Source organism: Phocoena phocoena, chromosome 13 (assembly GCF_963924675.1).
Source record: "Phocoena phocoena chromosome 13, mPhoPho1.1, whole genome shotgun sequence".
Lineage (NCBI taxonomy): Eukaryota > Metazoa > Chordata > Mammalia > Artiodactyla > Phocoenidae > Phocoena > Phocoena phocoena.
In genome coordinates, this window is record NC_089231.1 from 81,737,882 (window position 1) to 81,765,872 (window position 27,991).

Sequence of the window (27,991 nt, forward strand, 5' to 3'; positions counted from 1 at the left end):
GGGACTTCCCTGGGGGTCCAGTGGTTAGGATATGGTGCTTTCACTGCTGAGGACCTGCAAGCTATGCTGCATAGCCAAGAAAAAGAGCATTCCATTCACCCCCCGGGGGTGAGGTTGTTGTTAGTTCCTTGTTGATTGTTAGTTTGTTCAGTATACCGGTAAGAACACAGTCACCTACACAACATCTCAGGCAAGGTCCGCTGGGGAGGGGGGAGGAAGAGAGTAGAAGAGAGAAGGGGTTCAAAGGGAGTCTCAACTATAATGCTTTATTTCTTTTGTTACCTAAAAAAAGTCTAAGTCAAATATGGCCAAATGTTAGCATTTGTTAACTCTGGATTGTGAACAGGGTAATCCAAGCTTTGCTCTAAGCTTTCAGTCGTTCATTAAAAATGTTTTCATCAACCAGCGTTAGGAAATTTCCAGCATAGATAAGACAGGTAAAAGACAGTTCGGTCTTCATAGTTTAAAATCTAGAGCCGGCAGCTTGTCAATTCCTCTGTGATGTTGGTGAGGTCATTTAACTTTGCTGGGTCTTGTGTCCCTCATCTGAAAAAAGGGCTGGGCCAACCCAAATGTCCATCAACGAATAAATGGATAAACAAAATGTGGTCACTCCATACAATGGAATATGATTCAGCCATAAAAGGGAAGTACTGACACAGGCTACAATGTCAATGAACATTAAAAACATGATGCTAAGTAAAAGAAGCCAGGCAGTGCTTCCCTGGTGGCGCAGTGGTTAAGAATCCACCTGCCAATGTAGGGGACACGGGTTCGAGCCCTGGTCCGGGAAGATCCTACATGCTATAGAGCAAGTGCGCCACAACTACTGAGCCTGTGCTCTAGAGCCCGCAAGCCACAACTACTGAGCTCACATGCCACAACTACTGAAGCCCCTGCGCCTAGAGTCCGTGCTCCACAACAAGAGAAGCCACCGCAATGAGAAGCCTGCGCACCGCAACCAAGAGTAGCCCCTGCTTATCGCAACTGGAGAGAGCCCGCGTGCAGAAACGAAGACCGAAAGCAGCCATAAATAAATAAATAAATTTATTGGGGAAAAAAAAAAAGAAGCCAGCCACAGACGGTCGTGTATTGTATGATTCTGATTATATGAAATATCCAGGATAGGCAAAGACAGAGTTAGGAAACAGGTGGGTGGTGCCAGGAACTGGGAGGAAGGAGGAATGGGGAGTGGCTGCTAATAGGTACAGGGTTTCTTTTTGTGGTGATGAAAATGTTTCAGACCTAGATAGAGATGTTGTTTGCACAACATGTGAATGTACTAAACAGCACTGAATTGTACACTGTAAAATGGTTTTATGTTATGTGAATTTCATCTCAATTCAAAAAGGGGGTGGAGGGAGGGCTTGTGCCTCCTAGAATTGTTGTGGATGAAATTTAAAAGAACACATATGCAAAGCTCCCAGCACTGTGTGCCATCTCGCTCATAGTGGGAGAAGGCGGGGCTGGGCTTATTAAGCTTGTTTCACCTAGTAAGTCAAGTATGTGGCTTGCTCAAGGCCACACAATGAGTCATGTGTGAACTCTGCACTAGAACTTGGCTTTTCCAACCTGAGAGTCCAGAACAAGCTCTCTCCATGCTGCTTCTTCTACTTGATACCAGAATGGCACTTTACTGTTTATAAAATATTTTTCCCCACATGATTTTCTAACACCTCTGGCTCCAGAGGCTCAGAGTAGCAGAGTGGTTAAAGGGCATGGCCCCTGGAGTTGGATAAATCTGGGTTCAAATCCAGGCTCTGTTACTTCTTAGCTGTATGTCTTTCATCAAGTCACCTCTCTGAGCCTTGTTTCTCCATCTATATATGGAGAATAATGACTTATGCATTAAGTGGGAGTAAAGCTGGAAGACAGATAGATAGATATATAAAGCAAGAGTTGGGTCAATGCCTAGCACATAGTAAATCTGAATAAATGATGGCTATTATATTAGTATTACTAGTTGAGGAGTTACTCTGGCAAAGCACTTACCACACAGGGTTAAGACTAACGGAAGAACAGAGCAACTTCAAAGCCGCTTTGCCACAGGTCCCAGATGCTGCAAAGTGGTGGTTCTCATCTAGGAGTGGGAGGGTGGTTTTTGGTGGCACCTGGAAACATTTTTGAATGCTCCTGGCATCTGGTGGGTAGAGGTTAGGGATGCTGCTGAACATCCTAAATGCCCAGGACAGCCCCACAACAGAGAATGATCTGCCCCCAAAGGTCAGCTGTGCCCAGGTTGAGAGGCCCTGCACCAAAATGAGCTTCCCTTTGCCAGACTTAGTTCCAAACAACAGTGTCATCCACCCTCTAGATATCGGGACAACTTGCTACTTTCCCGACCTGGAGTGAGTCATTCTGTGAAGCTAAGGAACACTTAGCAAGGCAATAACCATCCTAATTTCTCTGTTAGGTAAGTCCAGATGGAAATATATTTGGGGCCTTCTTAAACTGGGAAACACCCAACATCAACATGTACTCTATGAGGGCCAAGGATGGTTTGAAAGACCCATCTTAATCCCCCTTCTCCAAGGCTTCTGGGAACATCCCAGAGAATCTGCTTTCCTGATTCTGCATGAAGGGCCTGAAGCACAAAAACTGGCACACAGTAAGCACTCAGTAAATGCTAGCTATTACTATTATTATCTTCATCGTCCTCATTATTACTTTTATCTCCCCAGGTACAGGGTAAGGTACATTCTCACAACAACCTTCTGAGATGGGAGATATATCATTCCCATTTTGCAGATGAGGAAACTGAGGCTCAGAGCAGTGATGCCACATTTTTCATCAGCCCCCTCCCTGATGTCAGAGCTTCCACTCCTGCCCACCTACAGTCCATTCTCCTCACAGACACCAAAGGAATCTCTTAAAAATGAAGTCAGATCTTATTTAGGAGATGTTCTCTGGGTAATGATGTTATGTGATATTTTATGACCCAACATTTCTTTATGATTTAAATATCTTGAAAAATTAAGAGCAATGCCATGGTTGTGTAAAATGTTAACATTAAGGGGAAACTGAGTGAAAGGTATATGGAAAATCTTTGTACTATCTTTGCAACTTCGCAGTAAATCTAGAATTATTTTAATATAAAAAACTTATTTAAAAAGTGAATCAGATCATATTACTCCTTGGCCTAAAACTGAGTGATTTCCCATTCGGCTTAGAATAAAATCCGAGTGCCTTCCTGTGACCTATAAGGCCCTGAGTGATCTGGCCTTTGCCCACTTCTTCAACTTCCTCTCCTAACATTCTCCCTCTCACTCTGCACTCCAGCTACTCTGGTCTTCTTTCTACTGTTTCAACACTGGAAGACTGTTTGTGCCTCAGGACCTTTGCACTTGCTGTTCCCTGTGTTGAGAATACTCTTTCCCCTACAGTGTTCTTCCCATAACTTTCTCCTTCTTATTCTTCAGATTTTGACTCAAACATCAAATCCTCAGAATCCCTTTTGTGTGGTCACATGATCCTTTCTAATTCTCTCACAAAACTCATGACTCTCTGAAATTATCTTCTTCACTGGGTTCTCTGTTCCTCTCCGTCTCCTCCACTAGACTGGTACTTCCATGAGGACAGAGACTGCTATATCCCCAGCTTCTCACACAGAGTAAGGCCTCAATAAACATTTGCCAAAAACCACCCCCAGAAAAACCCAAAAAACAAAAAACAGTGTCTGCTGGTAATACCACAGGACATTGAAATAAATCGGTGAACTTTGTCAAAGGGCTTTCACCCATATTTTTTCCTGTGGTTCCCTACTCTGTACAAAACCTCCAGAATATCCAGGCAGGTCCAGATCTGCTGGCAAACCTCATCAACAACATTTCGTTTAATCATTTAACAATAATCCCAATGCTTATTAAGTTGGGGGAAGGGAAGGGGAAGAGTTCACCCCCAACCTTCTAGAACAGAATTCCAAATTGTTGGCCTAGGGTCAAATGTAGCCCATGGATGTGCTTTGTCAGCCTTATACAGTGTTTTAGACGAATTTGAGTTCATGACCAAACTTTAAAAACTGGAACATTTCACATCAAACTTCAGATGCCCAAGTTCTCCTGAAAACTCAAGTGGATCTGGCCCCAGTGGGCCCGTTTCCCACAGGGTCCCAACGGACTAGAGCTGGGGTGTGTGCTCTTCAGTTTATCAGTCACTATCCACCTGGCTTAATTCTTTCATGTTATCAGCCTGGTCCCCTTAGTCACTAAGATTCCCCCTCAAAGGCTAAAGTATCCTTAGGAATACTACTGGTTTTCAAATATTTTCACTACAGCCCCTCTCTTCAAACCTTACATGGAAGTTCAATGTCTAAAACAGATGATAGTGATAACAGTTCATTTTGATTGAGTGCTTACTGTGTGCCATGGTTCTGCTTTGGTTGACTCAAGGGTTTGGGGATCAGAACCCCATCAGGTCCCCATCATCTTAAGCAGGCCCTTAAGAAAACTCTGTGCATCCAAGGAAGACAGTTCAAAAAGTACATTTTTCTTCCCTTTTTTGGCCACGCCACGCGGCATGCAGGACCTTAGCTCCCTGACCAGGGATCAAACCCGTGCCCCCTGCAGTGGAAGCGGTGAGTCTTAACCACTGGACCACTAGGGAAGTCCCCCCACAGTACATTTTAATGCATTCTCCTCACTATAGGCAAACTAGAGGAGGGAAGAGACACTCCACCTGTTGGAACAGTAGCCTTTCTGGCAAATATTTGTCTGCTAGCCCTTAGTGTTGATAACAGCAGAAAAAAGTCAATAGGCGATACATTCTTTCCTCCCAGAGCTGTTGGCTATTTTCTGGGAGCCCTTCAGGCCTACCCTGTGAGCTCATGCCACTCTCAGGCTCAGAACCAGCTAATTCTCTTAGACATGTTTCAGCAAAACTGGACTCTAGAGGGGAGTTTTGCCTGGCAGAGAATGGCATGTGGACATAAGCCCTCGCCATGTCCCAGTCCAGTCTGAAGTTCTCCTCCAGCCCTGATGATGTCAGCAGAGGTTAACACACCTGCTATTTGAGCATGGAAATTTATGGTACTCTTATTGTCCATAGAGATATGTTTAGACCATTCCCACATTTGTTATGTGCTTAGTGTGTGCCAGAGTTGTGCTAGGTACTGGGGGTTTGCAGTGGGAATTTATTAAATATGAACAAGGGCTTTGGTTTCTGGCTGTCCTGACTTCCAGCTGTGGCTCTGAAACTTACTAGCTGTGTGACCTTCAGCAAACAACCTAGCCTCTGTGTCTCACTTCATCTGTAAAATGGGTGTGCTAGGAATAGTACATAATTCCTAGGATTATCTTGGGGATTCAGTGAGATAATTTTTGACACATACAAAGAAAACAAGTGCAGTGTTTTTTTTTCTCCACTAGTATTTATCAGAAGCTGCTATTTTTATTTGCGGCTTTTTTTTTGTCTGTCTGGCTTACTAGATGACTCTCCATGAGAGAAGGGCCTTGTCTTTCTCGCTCACCCCTGCTTCTCCGCCTAGAACAATGCCTCAAAATAGGTGCTCCATAAATATTTGCTGAATGAACCGCTGTCTCTGATATTCCTGCTCTAATTGCCATTACCATAATGCGCTTTGGAGGAGCCCAAAGTCTCGTGGACTCCGGGGAGAGCCACCCTGACCTTGACAGCCAGGTCACAGCGGCGCTGGACATCAACTCTGATATCACCAACTGGGCTCTGTGCGCTGGGCTGACAAATGACACTTGTGTGTCTTCTGGTGAACAGAGCTACAGCGTGGGAGAGTGAGTTGGTGACTGGGGAAAGTGGAGTGAGCAGCTGAGCCAAGCAAGGGGAGCTCTGAACCCTAACGCCCCCAAACTGGCAGCAGGGAAGCCATAGGTCCATGTGCAAGGAGCCTGGGCCCCCCCACCGCTTGGCCCCCCCCCCCCTCCCGGGGCGGGGGAAACACCGATTTTGAGATTGGATGCAATCACCTCGATGGCATTTCAGGATGGGAATTCGTGCATCCTGCGTGCCTTGAGAAACAAAGTTAATTTCCCTAGGGGGAGGGAAAGGGCTTTGCAAACTGTGAAGCGCTGCAGGAAAAAGCAGTTAAATGAAAAAGTCAGGATGCAAGAGAGCAGATGTGTTTGCTGAGCATAAACTGCACTTCAAAACCAAGCTAGAAGAGACATATAGTCCCCAGAGGTGGCACATTTTGGAGGGGTCTCCGAGAGAGAGATGCACTTGGGGAGACTGGGAAGCCAAAGGAAATGGGCCAAAGTTTCCCGGGGTGTCTGTAGAACCCGGGACCCGCCCGCAATGCCCGTGGATGCACACTAGTTCTTCTCTTCCGGTCTCGAGCTCCGACGCGCGAAATCTGCAAATTCTCCCTTTATCTGCTGCACACGCTCGCTCATCTTCGTTCTGGCTGGAATCAGGGTAACCGTTCCGATGATTATATAACTTCCCGAGTTCAAGAAAGACAATCCAAAGACAGGGATGATAAAATTTTTTTGAGGGTGGATTAAAAAAATTTTCCCCAAATGTAAGTTACAGAGCGCACAAAAAACGTACATACAAATACCCATATTTCCACCACTCAGAAAGAATAACTGTTAACATTTTTATTTACCTAGGAGAAGAGTTTATTAGTCATCAAATAAACCTTTCCCTTTCCTCCAAATCCCAGCAAATCTGAAACCAAATAAAGTCAACCTACCTCTCTTTATTATCCTCCCTGTTCACCTCCACCCCAGATTTAACTTAAGGGGAGATTCCAGGGCTTCCGAATCCCCTCCGTGGGCTTTTCACATGGCCAGGTCTGCAAAACCTGGCACCAGTGAACAGCGTCCCGCGGAGCCCGCAATCCTCGAGTACACAGCTGTTTCTCCTCCAACCCCAACTCCTGCGTGCAACTTTGTAACTCACGCTCCCGCCAGGGGGCCTATTTGCTCGGCCCGTTTGGCGGAAGGATTCCGCGCGCTATCGCAGTTACGTCAACTGTCTCCGCCCCCTTTCCGCGCTCTGGCCCCGCCCCCTCCCTGGTGCCCTATTGCCCATAAAGAAGTCCCGGCCTTACCGCTGCACTCCCCGCGCACATCCGTGCGCCGCCCGAGGCTGGCTGAGGAGTCGGCGGCCATTTTGTTCTTCTCGTGGTTCCTGTGGGGAGAGAAGGAGGAAGCAGGGTGTAGGGCGGTTGGGGGGGACCCGCCGCGGCTTTTGCCACCGCCGCCACCACCATCTCTGTGCTCGTGGCGTGGGAAAGGAGGTGTAAATCCCGGGCGCGAGCCGGCGGCGGCGCCACTGCGGGAGGGTCGGCGGTGGGAAGGCGATGGCGGATATAGATAAGCTCAACATCGACAGCATCATCCAACGGCTGCTGGAAGGTGAAGGGGGCGGCGGGCGGCTCCGGGGACTCGCGGGGGGTGGGGGATTTGGGAGGTCTTTTGGACTTGCAGCGCCGAGAGGAGTGAGCCCCGCGAGTTCGCCCGCGGGCCGGGGGCTGCAGCGGGAGGGAGGCTGCCCGGGGTTCCGTACTTGGGCCAACCCGCGGACACTCCTGGCTCCACTCATTCATTGCACGAGGGTGCAGCCTTCCTACTGGCCTTGAAATTTGAAAACTCCGCTCCCCACCCCCACGTTTCCGGTACGTACCCCAGTGCGCCCCGCACACCCGACCAATCTTTGGATGAAGGTTGGGGGCCCCAGTCCAACTTACAGGACGGCACGTTACGAACTTTCTGGTCCTCGTTCTCTTGGAAAACAATATGATGGGGATATGGATTCCACTGGGCTTGGGGGCTTCTTTCCTATCCTGCTTATTTTTATTTTTTGTGAGGCTGGGGTCGAGGGGCCCATTACTTGTTATTTGGTGACGAACGTTCATATCTCAAGGGGATGTTGGAACTCATATTCTCCTGCCCTTCCAAATACTCTTTTTAAGTTGTCCTTATCTTGAAGAGGTCTCCGCGCTCTTTTCTGAACGTGCCTCTGAACCGAGAAGCCAGCAGTGATGACAGTTTCGTTAGGATCTTTCCAATGTGCCAGGCTCTGTAAGCGCTTTGCGTTCATCGGATAAATACAGTCATGATATTAGCCAGCGCTTCTAAAGCGCTTACTGTGTGTCAGGCATTTTTTGGAGCACTTTACACAGATTTCATGTAATACTCCCAACAACCTTACGAGGTAGGTGCTATTATATTTTACTGTTTTTCAGAGGAAGATAGGACTCAAAGAAGTGAAGTCACTTGACCAAGGTCACACAGTAACAGTCAAGTTTCAAACCCAGGCAGCCAGGAGCTAGAAGTCATTAAAGTCACCCTATGTATGAAGGAAGGAGGTGTCAAGTGGTTGAGCAAAGGTTAAAAAAAATCCTAAATATTGGCTGACCTAAGACTCGTGAGGTGCCTGGCGATTGATTTACATTGATGTGGGAGACGGATGAAATTCGGATTTTAAGGAGGGACGCCAAAATGAAATCACCCCTCACCACCCCCCAAATTCCAGAGCACATCTATCAATACTAATATCTAATTCCAAACTTTGAAAGAATTCAGATCCCTTTCTTAATTTGAATACTGGATAATGTAGATTTGGCTGAGTTTTAACTGCTTTTTGTCTTTGTACATTTCTAAGTATTGTTGGACTATAAATGCTGTGAGAGATGGAGTCGAGAGCATAAACAGTTGGACAGTTCTGGTGTTAGAATTTGCAGATCTTTTGTTTAAGTCATTAGAATGAAACTCCTAAAAATATCTCTTCTTAATCTCTGTAAGGTTTTTTCATTTTATAGTTTCTTAAAAGAAAAACCCATTAAATAGACCCCTGAAATGTTGCCATTTGTGGGTGAAAACCTTATTTGTTAGTACCTGGCATTTATTTAAGAACCACACTTTTTTTTTTTTGCACCTTCATGAATGTATTTATTTTCTCTTTATTATTATTATTGTTATTTTATACAGCAGGTTCTTATTAGTCATCAATTTTATACACATCAGTGTATACATGTCAATCCCAATTGCCCAATTCAGCATACCACCATCCCCACCCACTGGGGTTTTCCCCCCTTGGTGTCCATACGCTTTTTCTCTACATCTGTGTCTCAACTTCTGCCCTGCAAACCGAAGAACCACACTTTTAATACCAGTTACTATAGTTCTTCGATTTATGTGAGGCAGCAGTGGGTCAGAAACGGATTAAACAGTTTGCAATAAGAAAAGAACTTAAAATTTTGTTTTTCATTCAAAAATTGTAAATTCTGCATATCTATGCAGGGACTCGTGCGACTAGTTAAGAGCTGGCTTTATTTCGTTGAGAAGGCAGGAAAAAATGGAATCTGTGGATTAGAAACATTAGAATTTTAAGATTAGGTAAGTCTTGTTAAGTCCAGGGTTGCCCATAACTCTGTATTCATATAACATTTTGTTAATTTTAATCTTGTTTTTTAAATTGTGCCAAGAAATTTGCCTTGATAAACTTGGATTATTTATAATGAGATCAGTCTTTATTAATAATTTCTATACATGTTTTGTACTTGAAAACCAGATTTTTTTTAACATTTCATTTTTTTCATTGAAATTAATAAAGCATTGTGTTTTAATTCCTGGGGAATAAGCTAGCTGCTCAACAGACGTAAATTTCCTTCTTTTCTAGTCAGTGTTAAATGGGCAGGGAAACGGTTGAAAATGATCCATTGAGAATATATATAATCCAAGGTAGAAAAGGTTGATAATTTCTGTGATTCCTTTTTTTAATGCCCCACAAACTTTTTCCTGTAAAAATTTTAATTAAGATTTGAGTATATCTGAAAATGGAGGGAAATGTGAGTTTTGTGGCCTTGTTAGAATTGTTTACATGTTAGAGATTGTCTCTTTTTTTAAGGTGGAGGACTGTACAAACTAAGAAGTAGTTCGGTAATAGTACTTAAAAAGACCATTCAAAAGTGAAGTCTTATTTAAGAGAATACCGTGTTGGTTTTAGATTTTAGTCACTACAGCTTTGCAGTTCTTTTCTACTCTAAACTTTTTAGTAGATTTTCCTTAAGGAGGCATCACTTCTGCAACCCACCTGAGAAGATCTCTGCCTTGTGGGTGATAAAACCATAAGGTTGTCACTCCTTCGTATCATTCATGTTCACTTATTTAAATAACTGCACAGTAAAACTTCGGATTTAGAGAATAAGCCAGCTGCTGATTTGTCTCATAGTCCTACTGTGTTGGAGAAAAGTGAGGTTTGAGGCAGAGTAACTTTGTAAGTGATCTCATTCAGGGAGCGGTGATGACTAGCTATTTTCTTGCAGAGCAGGCAGTTGTAACTTATTTTCACATCCTGATTTGCCAGAAGCATCTTGGCTCTGAAGATGGCGGTTGTCAAACTGAAAGACTGTGCCAAGCTCTGCACAACTGCTTGACTTGCTTTAGTGATTTAAATATGACCTCAGCCCTGGCCCTCAGCGTTTACTAACTTAATCCTCTGACTTGTAAAAGTAACCCATGTGTTTAGATATTCGGTGTGAAATGAAATATGTTTATATTGTAATGTATAAAAGACAGGGGTCCTGAAGATAATAAAGGACAATCGTAATGGCAAAAAGAAAAAAAAATCTTAAAATGCTGACCAAAGAAAACAAAAATAATCTTTCCTAATGAGACCTCTGCAATTATTTTTTCTTTACACATCAGATAATTTCACCCATTAGAGGCTTTTCTTGGAATCAATGATCATAGGGCATTTTGCTGATAAAGACAGTAATATTAAAGTAATGTGTTACTAATACTCTAAATTACAAGAAGTCTGTGTTGTGAGCCCCCTGCTCTTCCCACCCCTCCCGCATGTCAGTTGTATGCCGCGTCCTCTCCTATAAGGTAAGGCAAGAAAGCTCTTGTAGAGGCATGATCAGAAGCTTGCACCAATCCTAAACCACAGCATGGAAAGGATTACTTTCCTTGTGCCCACAGTGCCTCCTCGCCTGTCAGTAGCAGGAGGCAGCAGTGAAATCTAATGGGATGGTGTGTGTCATTCTGTTGTGCTTGAGGGAGGGAATGTTAGACCCAGCAGTGAAATCTAACGGGGTGGTTTGTGTCATTCTGTTGTGCTTGAGGGAGGGAATGTTAGCCCTAGGAGCAGGAGGCCAGGCTTTCCTCCTCCAAGCTGGGGAAATGCATGCCATGCTGCGCCATGCATTGGTAGCCCGCCTGCGGTAGAGGTTGGTGAGATTGTTTTATATCTGGGAAACTGCAGTCCTATAATAACCTATTCTGCAAAAGTATGTGCCAGTGCCAATCAGTCTGCTTGACTAGGGTGAGGATTACTGATCTTGAAGCAGGGAAATCATTTCACTTAATTTACCATCACGGCTGTTAGTAGACCTTAAAGATTGAATTGTGAAGGAGATAATATTCTGATATGAATTGCTTTGTAAATGAGGAAGCTGGAAAATCTTATTCAAGAAGAAAAAGGAAGGATTCAATCTCTTTGGAGTTTATAGAATTCTGGGACAAATTTTTGTGTTTTAGGATCAGACCACTGTATCCAAAGCATGTAAAAATAGATGATTTACTTAATGGTCTTGATGTTTTATCTGAAATCTCCAATTTCACCCCTACTCTGGGGTTTACTGGCATCCCTCATCTAGAGGAGAGTGTATGTCACTGATATTAAGGCTTATGAAAATGAAAACCACTCATTACAAATGTAGGTTCAGATGGGAAGTCTAATCAGTGGTAGTTTATCAGAATTGATGGCTAGACTGTAGAGAGTTAAACATTTTTCAATAAATTGGCTTCACTCTAGATGTAGAAAACTCAACGTTCTTTACTGAGAGCAATAGACAGTGTTTTGCAGCTATATCCTGATTATCTGCCTTGAGAAAATTGGTATCACCTTTAAATGCCCAAAGTATAACACCAGCAGTTAGGAAAGTCAGGATGGAGGAGGGGTGGTTTAGAAATTAAGATGGCCAGAAAGTGGATGTCTTCCTGCTGGTGACTTTGCAGAGAAACCAAGTGATTCTCGATTAACATTTTTGTGGCTTATATTTTTTGTAGAAAAGAACTCCATTGTTTGCAGGAAAGTTTTAATGTTACAAATATTCACTGTTTTTTGTTTGCTTTGGTTTGAGGTTTTATTTTCCTAAATCTGTCAGATATTGTGAGGTTATTGATTGTCACTGAAATGAATATGATGTGGCATATTGTTAAGATTGCCACCTACTTTAATAGGATTATCTTGTTAGCAAAATCTCTGTTGATTTATTTTTACACCAGTTGTGCCAGTTTTAGGTTTTAAAACTTGATTATAGTTCAGCTGAGGCTTTTTGGTGGGTATGCTATTCCTTTTCTATGATCTTTTTTTTTTTTTTTTTTTTTTTTTGGGATACGTGGGCCTCTCACTGTTGTGGCCTCTCCCGCTGCAGAGCACAGGCTCCGGACTTGCAGGCTCAGCGGCCATGGCTTACAGGCCTAGCTTCTCCGCGGCATGTGGGATCTTCCCCGACCGGGGCACGAACCCGTGTCCCCTGCACCGGCAGGCGGACTCTCAACAACTGCGCCACCAGGGAAGCCCTATGATCTTCTTTTAACAGTTAAGGGGCAAGAAGAATACTTGCTTATTCCTCATAAATAATCCCAGAGTAGTCTTAAATTTCCCTCTATGGTTTTCATCTCTGCTTTGTTACCAGGCTGTCAGAAAAGTTAATGTTGTTTTGTGAGAAAAAGCTGGCATTACAAATAATCACCAATGACATTCTTTTATTATATCAGGTTTTTATCAGTTTGTTTTCAGTAAAATTGCATGGGAGTTTTTATCATGTGCTCATGTTAGTGATTTGCCAGATAAATAAATGATCAGATAAGTCAAAACAGAGCAGTCCTTGCTGGTAACAGCCACAGTGCATTTTTTTCTGAATCTACCATTTTAACCAGATAAAAGTTTTCGCTCAAAAATCACACGTTTGGGAATTCCCTGGCGGTCCAGTGGTTAGGACTTTGAGCTCTCACTGTCGAGGGCTCGGGTTCAATCCCTGGTCTGGGAACTAAGATCCCATAAGCTGTTCCCCCACAAGTCGCACGGTGCAGCAAAAAAAAGAGAGAGGAGTCACACGTTTAAGATCTAAGTTGACCATTTTGATATATCAATCACTAACCTACCTATGTTCACTGTGCCTGCTGATTTTATTTCCATGCAGTGCTAGCACCTGGACTTATGAGAAACATTCCACCTGGAAAATGGAATTCATATTTGTTGGAATATTTTGGATTCTGTTGACAATTGTTGAAATAATTTGATACATGCAATTTGAACTACTACTTAGGAAGGTATCATGAGGAGACAGCCCTTGAGTTTCCCACCTAGGGTCTCCTTTTTGTGTAGGTTTCTCCCATCATGCACAGAGCACAGTGAGGGTTTTAAACCATGAAGTAGTGACTGATTTTATTGAGCAGAGCTGTACTGTTTGCATATTTTCTTTGTAGCTAATAGCGATAAAGTAGATATTCAAGGCTTTGTGTTTTTAATGGTATTGAAGATGTCCCTGAGATAAACTTTTAGTTTTATAGTTTTTATGGATGGCTAGTTTTACCTACAGCGTTTATAATAATCTGCGGTTACCTAGTTTGTCTTATTTTGTGCATCCTCCACTAGAATTTAAACCTCTCAAGAAAAAGGACAGAGTTGTCTGTCCTGTTGCCCAGGTATCCCCAGCATCCAACACAGGGTCTGGCATGTAGTGGTGCCCAGCAACTATTTTGTTGACTATATGAATGAAGCATGGTAAAAATGAATATTGAAAGTCTTAAACAGATTACATCATTTAGTTCTTATTTAATGCTTCCTGTATGTAAGGATGCCTTATGATTTTATATCCCGTATCAAATTTTTCTTAGGGAGCAATGTATGTTGGAGTTTCAGTAGTTTGTCCTATAAAAACTCCTTTGGTTTAGAAGTTTAATGAAGAACAAATTCCTTTTTTTTCACTTTTTTATCTTTATTATTGCTTATGAATTTGTAAAATGACAAAAACAGTTATGTGCTAAACTAGAAACTCTAGTAAAGCCTATGGGGAAATGACACTATTGCTTTGTAATTTTAAGGCACAGACACAATTTTTGTTCTTGTTTTTTGCTAATCAAAAGTATATAGCTTGGGGGCTTCCCTGGTGGCGCAGTGGTTGAGAGTCTGCCTGCCGATTCAGGGGACACGGGTTCATGCCCCTGTCCGGGAAGATCCCACATACCACGGAGCGGCTGGGCTCATGAGCCATGGCCGCTGAGCCTACACGTCTGGAGCCTGTGCTCCGCAACAGGAGAGGCCACAACAGTGAGAGGCCCGCGTACTGCAAAAAAAAAAGTATATAGCTTGGAATGCACGCTAATTGTAATGCCACAAATTAACAGAGATTTATTCAGACTTCATTCATGCAACAGATTTTGTGCACCTACCATGTACTGACCATGGGCATGTACACTGCAGAGCAAGTGATATGGTCCTGGTGTTTACATTCTACCAGGAGGTCCAGATGAATAGGTGGAAGCAGACTGGCAATTATAATACACAGTATGTGCTGGGCGGTGACCAGGTGTTGTGAGAGCATTTCAGAAAGCATAAAGCAGGCTTGTAGAGGGGAGAGGAGATGGCTAAGAGAGGTTTTCCAGAGTGAAGTGATATCTAAGTGGTCACGAAAAATGAGCAGGTATTCGCCAGTTGGTAGATGGTTTTGGCAGTTTCTATTTTTATAATTTTATTTTTTGAGCTAATTGTAGGGAATTTAAGAAGCTTTGGGACTATGTTGTTTTTAATGAATGCTGTTCATCAAATATAAAATATATCTTGATTTGTTCTGGAAAAACTGCATTTAATCCTCACTCCAATGCCTATATGTGGAATGTAGAAAAATGGTACAGATGAAGCTGTTTGCAGACACAGAGGTAGAGAACAAACTGTGGACACCAAGGGGCAGGGGGTGGGTGGTGGATGAATTGGGAGATTGGGATTAACACATACACACTGATAGGTGTAAAGCAGGTAACTAATGAGAACCTGCTGTATAGCACAGGGATCTCTACTTCACTTTGTTGTACAGTAGAAACTAACACAACATTGTAAAACAACAGTACCCCAATTAAAAAAAAATCCTCACTCCACATTAGGAATACTTTTTAAATTGTTAGTATTGTTCTTTACTAATCTCTGTACACTCCCACTTGAGGGACAAGCAAAATAAGAGGACTAAAATTACCATGAACTATGTCTAATGGTGGTAGTGGGAAGCCTCCAAATCCAGTAAAATTTATATTAGCATTGATTTAATCTGATGGCATTGGTGTAATATGATAGCATTCATATTAAAAGAATAGCCTGTGTGTTCCTTATAGGTGTAAGTCAGTTATTACATATTCTCCCAAAAGACTTAGAGTGGGCTATTCACTTACAGGTGTGGGGGCTCTTCTGAAAAAGATTCCAGTTGAAACCAGAAGCATCTAGGAGTCCCCTAGCCAAAAATAAAGTTTCCTGTTGGGCAGTCTGCCCAAGCTTCTGGCTGACTTGTGGTAAAATCACTAATGATTGGGGTTTTCTGGCCAGTGAAGCAGGGATCCCACCATCTTTCCATTGGGAGTGTTTCTTGAATTCTCTCCTTTGTGTGTCTAGAGAGAAAAAATTACTTTGGTTCTGAAAAAAATCATTTTTTGTTGTACAAATAGCTCAGTTGCTGTTGTAAATATTATATATGTATCTATTTTGCATAATTCCCTCAAAAGATTATCCTTACTGTGCTTTCCCTTTAATTACTTCTTGTTTCTTAATATTTGATCAGAATGAGACTGGCAGTCATTTAGTTTAGTTAACATATTTTGGAGTCCAAAGAGGTGATTTTCCCAAGCTATAAAATCAAGACAGAAATTTGGGGCTTCTAGCTCCCAGTTCAGTGCACTCAACATTTTCTTTTTTTTGTGCCCTTCAAGAGTTTGACTCTTCTCACGTGTCATCCTTTCTTATTTATTGTCTTTCATTGAAAAAAAATAACACCCTTCCATTCTGCTCAAAACTTGTTTCTTCAGGGAATTCAGTTTCAGTGGCTATAAAGGCTGAAGGATGGCTTCCCCTAAGACAGTATTTCTCAAACTTGGACACAGCCCTTTTTAATGGAAAAAAATTCTCAGCAGGCATCAGAGTTTTTTACTTGTAGTTTTTATTACTCTGTAATGTTACTTAGATATTTACAGAACAAAGCTAGATACAAACCAGTTAAACCTTTTGCTCTTGTTCAGCTATTAGGCAAAATGATTTTGTGATTTTTGAATACAAAGCAAGCCTCCAAAACTGATAAAATTTAAATTAACAGCATTGATTTAATCTGCTCATCACTTTATATTGGGTTTAATGGTGGAAAGATGTAGCCTTAGTTTTGTATTTAGTCTGGTCCGGAGTTTTTGCTTCAATTCTAATTTGGAGAGTGCTTGTTTTCATAAGTCTTTTGTGCATAACAAGTATTAAGACTTTGATTGTGAGTTTTTGGCAAGCAGGCCAGTTCATAACTGTGAAATTAAGGTAAATTTAGCAATTCAGTGCTATTTATAATGTATTTAATAACTGTCTAGTCTGTTACAACTGGAATCAAAACAGAATTTTATTTCCTACTACTACTTACCTGCTGGTATATGAATTGTTATAAGGCCAGAGGATATCTTGTACTTCACTTTGATAGTACTTCACTTTGATAGCAAGTAGCACTCAGAGTGCTCTGATGTGGGCACTTGGGAGTTTAGGACACTTGGTGCTGTGCAATGATTTCTTTTTGCCTTTTCTCAATTTTTATCTGTTCAAATTACTAGGAAACCTTTCTCACAGCACACGCTGACATCCTTTGCCCTGTAGAGGCATGATTGTATTCACAAGTGCAGGCCCAGAAAGTTGCACAGCAAAATATGCACAGCAAGCATACAGTGTGTTTTAATGAAATGAAAACAACACTTAAGTTTTTTCATAGATAAATCTGGGACCCTTGAGAGACCTGTGAACCTCTAAAAAACACTGATTGAGAGGGGAGATGAGCATTTCCAATCTCACATTTTAAAATGAGGAATTCTTAGAACCAACTCAGTAACATGACAATCTCTAAAATCTCCTGCTACACAAATACTAATTCATTTATAAGGCTGGAGAAGGGAAGACAAGACAGAGAGGCAAAAAGAGCTGGCCTGGTGGGCGGGTTATAGGTGAACCAGGCCAATTGTATGTCTTGGATGCAGAACTGAGGCCTTGAGCTGTGCCCAGGGGGAGTCTGATTTCGCAAGCGATAAGACTTTTCTAACAGTATTCATACACAGAGAGGATGACCCCTTGATCAGGATACTGTAAAGAAGTCTTACCTTGGTGTAGAAAATGCAACTAAATCTCTGAAATCCTGTCTTAAGATTTTAAGATTGTAATTAGGCATTAAAATCATGTTCTTTATAAGTGTCCTGAAAATAAAGCCTAGCCAGAAAGTAGTTAAACTATGTTTTTGCCTCCTCTTTATTTAAAACTTCTACCTTTTCCGATATTTTTAATTTTTACATTAAATCTTATTTTGACTTCTCTTGACTGAATTGGGGTTTTTCTCCCCTACAGTGAGAGGGTCCAAGCCTGGTAAGAATGTCCAGCTACAGGAGAATGAAATCAGAGGACTGTGCTTAAAGTCCAGAGAGATCTTTCTCAGTCAGCCTATCCTACTAGAACTTGAAGCACCACTCAAAATATGTGGTAAGTTTTGGCACAGTAACAGTTGTCTTTGGTTACGTGATTGATGGACTGAGTCAAGGATATATAGATGACCTTGTGTTAGCCAACAAAATCATTTACTATTTATGAGTAACCTGGAACTACTTAAAATTAAATAATTGTAGCTTTAGAATAAATACCTCTAATGGACTTAACGTGCTTAGACGTACTTCGCATTTTCTTAAAATGATTTCACTAAACGAATATAAACATTGCAGAAGAAAGGAAAGAAATGAAACAGAATGGAGAGCTAAAAAAAGGCCTGAATTACGAGTATATAGGGATTATATTTAAGCTTAAAGCAGCACTGGTTATGCCTAAAAATATGCCGTATTGTAGTTCTGTTTCTACATGATAGATACAGATAACTGGTATAAAAACTAAACTCTATCTGAGAAATACTATATTTATTCTTCTAACATATTTGACTGCATTGATGAATCTTGTGGTGTTTGTTTTTAAGTAAAATGCTCTTTGGCATTATCTAGCAGGGAGACATTGAAAGCCAGATGCATTGGTGGGTGTACTGTGTGTACACCTTTGTTCACACCGGGCCAGGGCTTGTTAAGAGTGCAGCACTTCTGCTGACACGATCCCCAGAGACTGAGCTGTGGGAGATCTGATATTGATCGGCCAACCTGAAAGGAAAACCCTGTTACTTGGCAAGAAGCCCTGCCTAGGCATTAATAATCCTTTCCATAAAATAAATTCTCAATTAGTTGAGTTTTGTGTGAGAGTCTGGATACACACATACACTTAAAATTATCACTAAGCTCAGTTGAACTAAATATGATACAAGTTTGGAAATTAGTAATGTTAGTGGTTTGGACTATATGTATGAAGACAGTATGTAACAGAATTCTTGCTTCTAGGTGATATCCATGGACAATACTATGATTTGCTTCGACTTTTTGAGTACGGTGGTTTCCCGCCAGAAAGCAACTACCTGTTTCTTGGGGACTATGTGGACAGGGGAAAGCAGTCATTGGAGACTATTTGCCTCTTATTGGCTTACAAAATCAAATATCCTGAGAATTTTTTTCTTCTCAGAGGAAACCACGAATGTGCCAGCATCAATAGAATTTATGGATTTTATGATGAATGTAAGTACTTTCTACGTCTAAGGAAGATTTACTCAAATTGAGATTCTTGGACATAAACTGAACATATTTCTGTTAGGATTTGCGAGTTTAGATGTAGTGTTGTAATTTCTCATGTTTACTATTTCATTAACTTGTTTTTATCCTGGTTTTTCTTTCTTGGTGTAAAAAATAGCACTCATTGCCATATAATAATCCCCTGGATTCTTGTATCATGTGATGATTAGGTTAGGAAGTAGCGATCACAGTGATGATTTCTTTAAGATAATTTTTGTGATTAATAGTCACAGATAATTTAATTCTTAGTACAACTCTGAGAATCTGTCCATAATTAGCTTCGTTTTTGACAACTTTGAGATAAAATCTCATTTTGTAAACTTTCCATCTTAAGTGTACAATTCAGTGATTAAGTGAATTCATAGTTATGCAACCATCACCACAGCCCTATGCAAGCACTAATTACTTTCTGTCTCTATAGGTTTGCCTTCTCTAGACATTTCATGTAAATGGAAACTTGCAATATACAAATAATTACTTTTTGTAATTTGTAATATAGTTTTTTTCCTTCTGGCACATCTGCACCCCAGGAAAAATAGCAGTTACTATCTGAAATTGTGCTGAAAGGAGAAAACAGAATTGGCGGGGGGAAGCTAATTAAAAATATTTGTAGGGCTTCCCTGGTGGCGCAGTGGTTGAGAGTCCGCCTGCCAATGCAGGGGACACAGGTTCGTGCCCCGGTCCAGGAAGATCCCACATGCCACGGAGCGGCTGGGCCCGTGAGCCATGGCCGCTGAGCCTGCGCGTCTGGAGCCTGTGCTCCGCAACGGGAGAGGCCACAACAGTGAGAGGCCCGCGTACCGCAAAAAAAAAAAAAATTTTTTACAAGAGTCTTTTTTTTTTTTAATTTTTAAAATTTATTTATTCTTTTATTGTTTATTTTTGGCTGAGTTGGGTCTTCGTTGTTGCTCACAGGCTTTCCCTAGTTGCGGAGAGCAGGGCTACTCTTCGTTGCAGTGCACGGGCCTCTCATTACAGTGGCTTCTCGTTGTGGAGCACGGGCTCTAGGTGCACAGGCTTCAGTAGTTGTGGCTCGTGGGCTCTAGAAGGCAGGCTGAGTAGTTGTGGCGCACAGGCTTAGTTGCTCCGTGGCATGTGGGATCTTCCCGGATCAGGGCTCGAACCCATGTCCCCCACATTGGCAGGTGGATTCTTAACCACTGCGCCACCAGGGAAGTCCCAGAAACAAGTTTCTTAAAGCCTTGAAAATAATCAGTTTTGGTGGAGAGTTTTATTGTTGGTGCTGCTGTTTTTAAGGAACTATAAAAAATTTTTTTTTTTTTTTAATTTTAAAAAATCCTTACCTCCATCTTCCTTTTGTATTCATCATTTCTGCCAGCAGGAGGGTTCAGGCTGGGAGGGAAAGGAATTTGAATTACTAGCACTTGCCAGTATAATTATAACAAGACTGGTAAAGCATTGTCACTGTGACCCTCCCCTAGACTGTAATAATAACCTATAGTCTCTCAGGGTATGGTGTTTTTCCATCTCAGTTTCACATAGATGTGTTCAGCTAGCGTATTTGTTAGAAGTACATTGCTAGAAAGGTTATGTTTATAGACTTGGCCCTCGTACTTGCAACCTCTTACATGACTATATATGTATGTCTATGGCCCTGAGACCCAGCTCATAAGATGAGGCTGGAGGAAATTAACTATACTTCAGTAAAAAATTAAAACAAAACAAAACAGGATGAGGCAGGAGGGATTACCAAGAAGAAAAATACTGTGGGTTCTGAACTGACTGGGACACCTGAGTTGGGCAGGAAAGATACTTGATATTGACAATGAGTCTATTAGAGAAGTACTAGTAAGGCAGTTAGTTACTACTCCTTAGGTAATGAAATGAGAGGCAGAGAATTTTATAATTTTGTTTTAGGTATTTGTTACAGGTACTGCTTTTTAGAACAGGTTCCTTTTTACACAGCTGTTAGCAAGTATTTTGTTGTTTTCATTAACGAAGTTCAAATCCATAAGATCTCTTCCTTGTGACGTATATCCTAGTCTAAAGGTATTGGCTACATCATTTTTGTTTCTGTTTAATGTGAGGCCCTATGATTTAGAAGGTCAGCACTGACTCTTGTTCGTCCTTAAGACTGATGTAATGACCTTGTACTCCAGCTTTCCCCTCTCCCATCAGGCAGGTATAATTTGCCACCCAGTCTATTTGTGGGCCTAAAAATGTTCTTGACTTAGGTGGCTTTCAGTTGATGCTTTGCTGACTTTTTTTAAAAACCTTGATAATTTTGTTAAAATTTTATTGTACTGAAAAATTTTATTCAAATGGAAATTTCCATGGAACAATTTAAAAACCACTGTTTTATGTGGTAGACTTATTTCCTAAGTGTAACAAGCACTCTGTGCTACAATTTCTCCCTCCACCCCCAATTTTATGACTGTAGTCCTGGAATAGCCGAGGTGTCTGTTGTTGGATAAAATGTGAATGTGTGTTATACTTTTCTGATACCAGAGCTGTCTGGTGTATAGTAATAGGAAACTGCATTAGGGGTCTGGCTCAGAATCTGAGGATTTGGAAGCTTGAAGAGACCTTGGCAATTATCCAGGAATCCTGGAGCCAGATGCTCCTAGTGGTCTGAAGTGGCCTTAGGGAGGAAGTATATAGAGAGGAGAGGAAACAGGAGCCCAGGACTTAATTAAGATGCTCAGAGACAACAGGAGGAAGAATCTTAATTTTTTTTTAATTTATTTATTTTTGACTGCATTGGGTCTTTGTTGCTGTGTGCGGGCTTTCGCTAGTTGCGGTGAGCGGGGGCTACTCTTCGTTGTGGTGTGCGGGCTTCTCATTGTGGTGGCTTCTCTTGTTGCGGAGCACGGGCTCTAGGCCCGCGGGCTTCAGTAGTTGTGGCACACAGGCTCAGTAGTTGTGGCTCGTGGGCTCTAGAGCGCAGACTCAGTAGTTGTGGGATACGGGCTTCGTTGCTCCGTGGCATGTGAGATCTTCCTGGACCAGGGCTGGAACCTGTGTCCCCTGCATTGTGAGGCGGATTCTTAACCACTGAGCCACCAGGGAAGCCCAAGGATCTTAATTTTTGATAGAGAAGCCAACAAAAATAGCAAAGGAATCCATAAGAGTAGCTGGAGTGCGTTGTGAAACTAAAGAATTAAGGAGTGAAGCAGATTTCAAGAAAGAAGAGAATCTGTTGGCACTGGCAAATGCAGCATCTGAGCAAAGGAAAAATCTAGGGGAGCCATTGGAATGTTGTTCAGAGACAGGCTTCAGTAGAAAATGGAGACAGAACCAAATCACTTTTATACATAGGGGTTAGGACAGCCCAGCCCTGTTCTTGTATTATTACCATTGTTGGAAATTGGAGGTGCACAGGTTCTCCTTCAGGCTTTTGTAGAGAGGAATTCCGTTAGGCTTCCAGAAAAATCCAATGAAGGAAGATGTGGGACAAAGGGAATTAGTGGCCTCCAAAGAAATACAAAACAGGGTGAACCATGGTGAGGGTTATACCCAGTCATAGAGAAACATAAACTATTAGGAGAAAAAACAGAAATCCTCCTCTGCAAAGGGAGAAGTCAAACGTTTGTTGAATTTGCATTGCGTTTCAAACCTGTGCTAAACTTTCTCCCTGACTTGATTTGCAGTGGAGTGGAAGATGTGGTTCAGGAAGCCTGTTGCTTGGGCCCTTCTCGAACTCAAAAGAAAGGGTACATTGAAAGCTGTAAACCTTTCAGTATCCACAGGATGAAAATGGAGAAGAGACTGAGGACAAACTTGGTTTAGGAGTAAGATTGTGCTTTTAACTTTAGTGCTTTTAACCTTAGTATGGAGTGTACAGGAGACGAAGGCACCCTAACAATTGGGTCTTCCTCATCCAATTCAGAAAGATTTGTATTTCCAGAGTTTATGAGTGGGTTTTTTACTCAAAACATAGTTTTCCTGTGGAAAGCACACAGTGACTCCAGAATGCATGGAATATATGGGTTGGTGAGGTGGGAATATAACCACTCTGTAACGTTTTTGGTGGGGGGGCATTCTCAGTGTTTGTGCAGCATGTTAGGGCTATCCTGGTGTGCCTGCAGTAAGCAATCTGTATTCCTCTGTAGTCGTTTTGCTTCCTACTAGAATATTTGGAGGGGGTGGGAATTAAATGGTTCCAGTAGCTTATTGAGGGTGGTGGTAGATGAGATGGGTGTTAACTCTCAGAGGCTTCCTCAGAAGGAAGATTATAATGGCACATGTGTGAGTTCTTAGTTGCCTTTAGAAATAGGAACCTACTTGCAGGTTGAGAATGGACAAGACAGACTAGATTTCACACAGAGTTGGTGTTATCAAATAATTGTTGAGGTTTAATGGTTATCCTTAATCATTATATCTGGAATTCTGATTTCAGACTTCCATGGAATTTTAAAATACTTCATATGAAAACTGTAAGTTGTTGCTTATAAATCAGACATCTCCAAGTATTATATATATCTGATTCTCTCTTTTTTAATAAAAGCATAGTTTTTGTTTACTTAAGGTAGTCAGAACCTTGCCTTGGAGGACTTGTCCTGAGGGAATGTACCTACAGAACACCAGTCTCTTTTTAACCATCCCAAAATTTTTACAGGTAAAAGAAGATATAACATTAAACTATGGAAAACTTTCACAGACTGCTTTAACTGTTTACCGATAGCAGCCATCGTGGATGAGAAAATATTCTGCTGTCATGGAGGTATGTGGGCTGATTTTAATTCCACATAGATTTTGATCTCTTCTAAGGAGTGTACACTTTGATATTTATCATCCCAATGAGTTATCATTGGGATGACTTCCTCTGTCAGGTAACTCCTATGTTGCTGTGTTAAATCTTGGGTCCACTTTGGCACATCCAGGATCATTTGGATACAAGTCCAGAGTACCCAATTGATTTGTTACAGGGAATTAAGGGTTCTGTAACAGCTTTGAAAATAGAGCAAAAGGATTTTTGAATATAAAATTAAACAATTAATATGCTGTACTATAGATCCTCTAGGATACTGAATATGTGAATAGACTTCCCCTTGGTCTGTTTTTGATCCTTTCCTTTCAGAAATTTTTCGACTTATATGTTAAAAGTTATTTTGCTTGGTGGTTGTGCTGTATATTATGTAATTAAAATAATAATTGCAAAGAGGATTTCTTTTCATCTGTGATCAGAAATTAGACAACCATCAAAGAGCTAACTCACTATATTTTAATAAATCCACTATCCCTGCCTTCCTTATATACTTAAACTGGTTTTGGTAGAGTTGGGCATGTGATTTTAAACTCATATGAGAGTCAGCTACATCTGAGCTGGTCTGATAGATTTTATGGTCCTTGGACAGCGCCGGTTTCCTAGAAAGCTACATCACCTGAGTGTCTGCATCCTCTATGCCCAGTCACTACAAATGGTCACCAGGGTGCTCTGTATGTTGAGGTAACTTTCCATATGCTATTTAAGCACACTGTACCTTGCAAATTAGTGCATGTAATAAGTTCCAGTGCCCCCCATGTTTTTTGGTTTTTTGTTTTTTTGCAGTATGCGGGCCTCTCACTGTTGTGGCCTCTCCCGTTGCGGAGCAAGGCTCCGGACGCGCAGGCTCAGCGTCCATGTCTCACAGGCCCAGCCGCTCCGCAGCATGTGGGATCTTCCCAGACTGGGGCACAAACCCGTGTCCCCTGCATCGGCAGGCGGACTCTCAACCACTGCGCCACCAGGGAAGCCCCCGCTCCCCGCCTTTTTTTAACCAAAGCTGAATAAGAAAACGTAGCCAAAGATTTAATGTAAGCCTTTGTAAGAGTCACTGGGTGTCTCTGTAGACAAATGGAGCTTTTAAAGTGGTAACATCCTTTTTATTTATTTATTTTTTTAAGTGGTAAGGAGCATTGCTACATGAGCCTTTATTTTTATTATTATTTTTTTAATTTTAAATTTTATTTATTTTTTTATACAGCAGGTCTAACATCCTTTTTAAAGTTCTGTTTCCTTCAATTTTTTTTTTTTTTTTTTTTTTTTTCACTTAATAGGTTTATCACCAGATCTTCAATCTATGGAGCAGATTCGGCGAATTATGCGACCAACTGATGTACCAGATCAAGGTCTTCTTTGTGATCTTTTGTGGTCTGACCCCGATAAAGATGTCTTAGGCTGGGGTGAAAATGACAGAGGAGTGTCCTTCACATTTGGTGCAGAAGTGGTTGCAAAATTTCTCCATAAGCATGATTTGGATCTTATATGTAGAGCCCATCAGGTATTGATTTTGAATTTTACATGTACACTTAAGAGCATGTGTGTGAGCACAGATTCTCCTTGTTGATTTTGGTGGGTAGGTATTGCTTATTTATACAAAACGTCTCTGGAAGTGTGACCTACAGGATATCAGGCTCAACGGGAAACTGAAGAGTGGTTTTACCCCCTAAAATTTGCACCTCCTTATACTGAAAATGTTTTCTCTCCAAGGTGGTTGAAGATGGATATGAATTTTTTGCAAAGAGGCAGTTGGTCACTCTGTTTTCTGCACCCAATTATTGTGGAGAGTTTGACAATGCAGGTGCCATGATGAGTGTGGACGAAACACTAATGTGTTCTTTTCAGGTAGAGGATGCTTTCAGCATTGTTTCCTTTTATTATGTCTGAATTTTACTGATTTTTTAAAAAGTGCTACTTTCTGCCTACTATTCATTTATGTTGAGTAGACTGAATTTTTATTTTCCCTTAACTGGTGTTTGTCCTAGTTCAGTAATGAGTGAATTCCTTTTAAAGGAAAAAAATTATCATAGAACCCTTCCTCCAGTGTTGAATTTAACTGTTTTTACATTATTTAAATACATAAAAACCACAATATATTAGCTCCGTATGCTTACGGCTCCTTTACTGTAAGTCTAAAACTACAGTGTCAATGCAACGTTCAGCTAAAATTAAATCACCACTTGAACGTGAAAGTAATACTGACTGCCATGTGCCAGATGTGCTATGTAATTACTCACTTCTCCCACCACTTTCCTCTAGTCTAATTTCTATAAAACCTCTTATTGATTCACCATGACATCATTTGGCCTTCACTAGGCACAAAAGAATCATTTACACATAAAGTCTACCTCAGTCTTTTTCTCATTCACTTGTTATGAATAAACTTGTATGACTTCAGGCTAGCCCAATCATAACAAAAATACAGCCACTGAAGTCATGTGGCAGTCATCAGTTAACTGAATTTAAAACAGGTGTTTTTTGTGTTTAACCAAGTATCAGGGAGAGCTTGCAGCTCCCAGAGATTGTGGTAGGATTCCCTAGGGCAGGGGTCCCCACCCCCTGGGGCCAAGTTAGGAACTGGGCTGCACTGGGTGAGCGACTGAGGCTTCATTTGCCACTCTCCGTTGCTCTTCACCCATCGCTCGCATTACCACCTGAACCATCTCTGCCAGCCCCGCCCTGTGGAAAAATTGTCTTCCACAAAACTGGTCCCTGGTGCCAGAAAGGTTGGGAACTGCTGCCCTAGGGGTTTGAGGGACACTATTCTAAAGAACTCCCCCACCACCACCCATCAGAAGGGATACCTAAAGGTGTGACTTCCAAAAATTGTCATTTTATCCAGAGGCAAAATTTGTTCAGCTCATACATCTTAGCTGTTCATCAGAGCATTTATTACCAAAATGTTTGTCAGCTTGGTTTGTATTAATATGCCAGTGGGGCCTTCCAAGTTGTTGGGTCAGTTTTAAACAAAAACTTTCTAACAAAAGATTTGAGTGAAATTTAAGATTTGAGGTTGAGTGTATTTCCTAAAATGCATGGTCTTTTGAATCTTTGCAGATTTTAAAACCTGCAGAAAAAAAGAAGCCGAATGCCACGAGGCCCGTAACACCTCCAAGGGGTATGATCACAAAGCAAGCAAAGAAATAGATGTCATTTTGACACTGCCTAGTTCGGACTTGTAACATATAGTGTATAACCTTCATTTTTAAAAGTGTAATGTGTATTGGTCAGCTTGCTCAAAAAGTGTTTGTGGGCCCCCCCTTCCATTTTTGACTTAATGAATAGTATTTGCTGGTTATAACAGCAAATGAAAGACTCTCCACTCCCAAGGAAAAATGTTTTGTTTTGTTTAGTTCTCTGTTCCTTTTTGCAAACAACTTTAATGATGGTGTTAAAGCTGTACACCCCAGGACATTTTATCCTTTCTAAGGGGTTGAGTGTACAACTGATCTTTTTTTTTAATTCAGTACAGCCCATGAATAATGTAAATGCTCACTTTCTTTAGGATATAAAGAGAGCCCTAGGGTGCTCAATCTGTACATGTTATTGTCATAAAATGCATATTGTTGGATACAAACCACTGTGAACTCTATTTTTGTTTTTTGTTTTCAAAGGGATTGCTTTTTTTCTCATTGTCTTATCATGTACAAGCTAGTTTTTATAGCTATCAACATTAGGAGTAACTTTCAACCTTGCCAGCATCACTGGTATGTATATTTAATTAAAGCACACTTTCCCCTGTGATATACTTAAAATGACGATTAAAGCCATTATTTTAAATGTTTGTGACTCTTTCCTGAAGCCAAAGTTTCTGTTGAAATATATATTGACACTCCCCTAAGTACAAGGTGGCATGGTTGTGTACATCTGCCGCCTTTATGGGGATTCAAAAACAGGTTTTTGAGTTTGAATAGCAATTAGTAACATAGTGCTGTTTAAGCTATTAATGATTAAAGTTAATAACATTTTGTACAATTTCCATATAGCCTATTCATTAAGTAATCTTTTTACAGTTACATCAGGCCCGAACCCGTCCATTCAGAAAGCTTCAAATTATAGAAACAATACTGTTCTATACGAGTGACTGATTATGCTTTCTTTGGCCTACATTCTTTATTCTGCGGTGAAGTTGAGGCTTATAAGTCAAAACAAAGGAACTAACTTACTATCCAGCAGTTTATACAGAACTCACAGTATCTATGACTTTTTTAAACTAAGATCTGTTAAAAAGAAATCTGTTTCAACAGATGACCATGTACAATACCATGTGGTGAAAATAAATTCAGACTTATTAAATGATCAACTTGTTAAATTCTCTCAGTGTCAGTTTATCAGCACAATACACACAGGAGAACTGTTGATGGCATATTGAGTAGCCTTTAATGAATAAATTGCTCTGGAAACCACACAG

The 27,991-nt window shown here is 41.2% G+C and overlaps 1 protein-coding gene across 1 annotated transcript; it reads left to right on the top strand.

Moving 5' to 3' along the window:
* Positions 1–7,043: 7,043 nt before the first annotated feature.
* On the top strand, positions 7,044–27,988 carry PPP1CC (protein phosphatase 1 catalytic subunit gamma). Its single transcript, XM_065889693.1, has 8 exons — positions 7,044–7,331; positions 17,551–17,682; positions 18,573–18,803; positions 23,437–23,541; positions 24,858–25,081; positions 25,291–25,425; positions 26,638–26,698; positions 27,594–27,988. The coding sequence occupies exons 1-8, from the start codon at positions 7,277–7,279 to the stop codon at positions 27,662–27,664; spliced, it is 1,014 nt and encodes a 337-aa protein (XP_065745765.1). The 5' UTR covers positions 7,044–7,276; the 3' UTR covers positions 27,665–27,988.
* Positions 27,989–27,991: the final 3 nt, after the last annotated feature.

Excerpts from the sequence above, each read along its gene's own strand:
- PPP1CC (XM_065889693.1), top strand. The coding sequence starts at position 7,277 with ATGGCGGATATAGATAAGCTCAACATCGACAGCATCATCCAACGGCTG. Across the intron at positions 7,332-17,550 it reads CATCCAACGGCTGCTGGAAG|TGAGAGGGTCCAAGCCTGGT; the intron begins GTGAAGGGGGCG and ends TCTCCCCTACAG. Across the intron at positions 25,426-26,637 it reads CACTAATGTGTTCTTTTCAG|ATTTTAAAACCTGCAGAAAA; the intron begins GTAGAGGATGCT and ends GAATCTTTGCAG.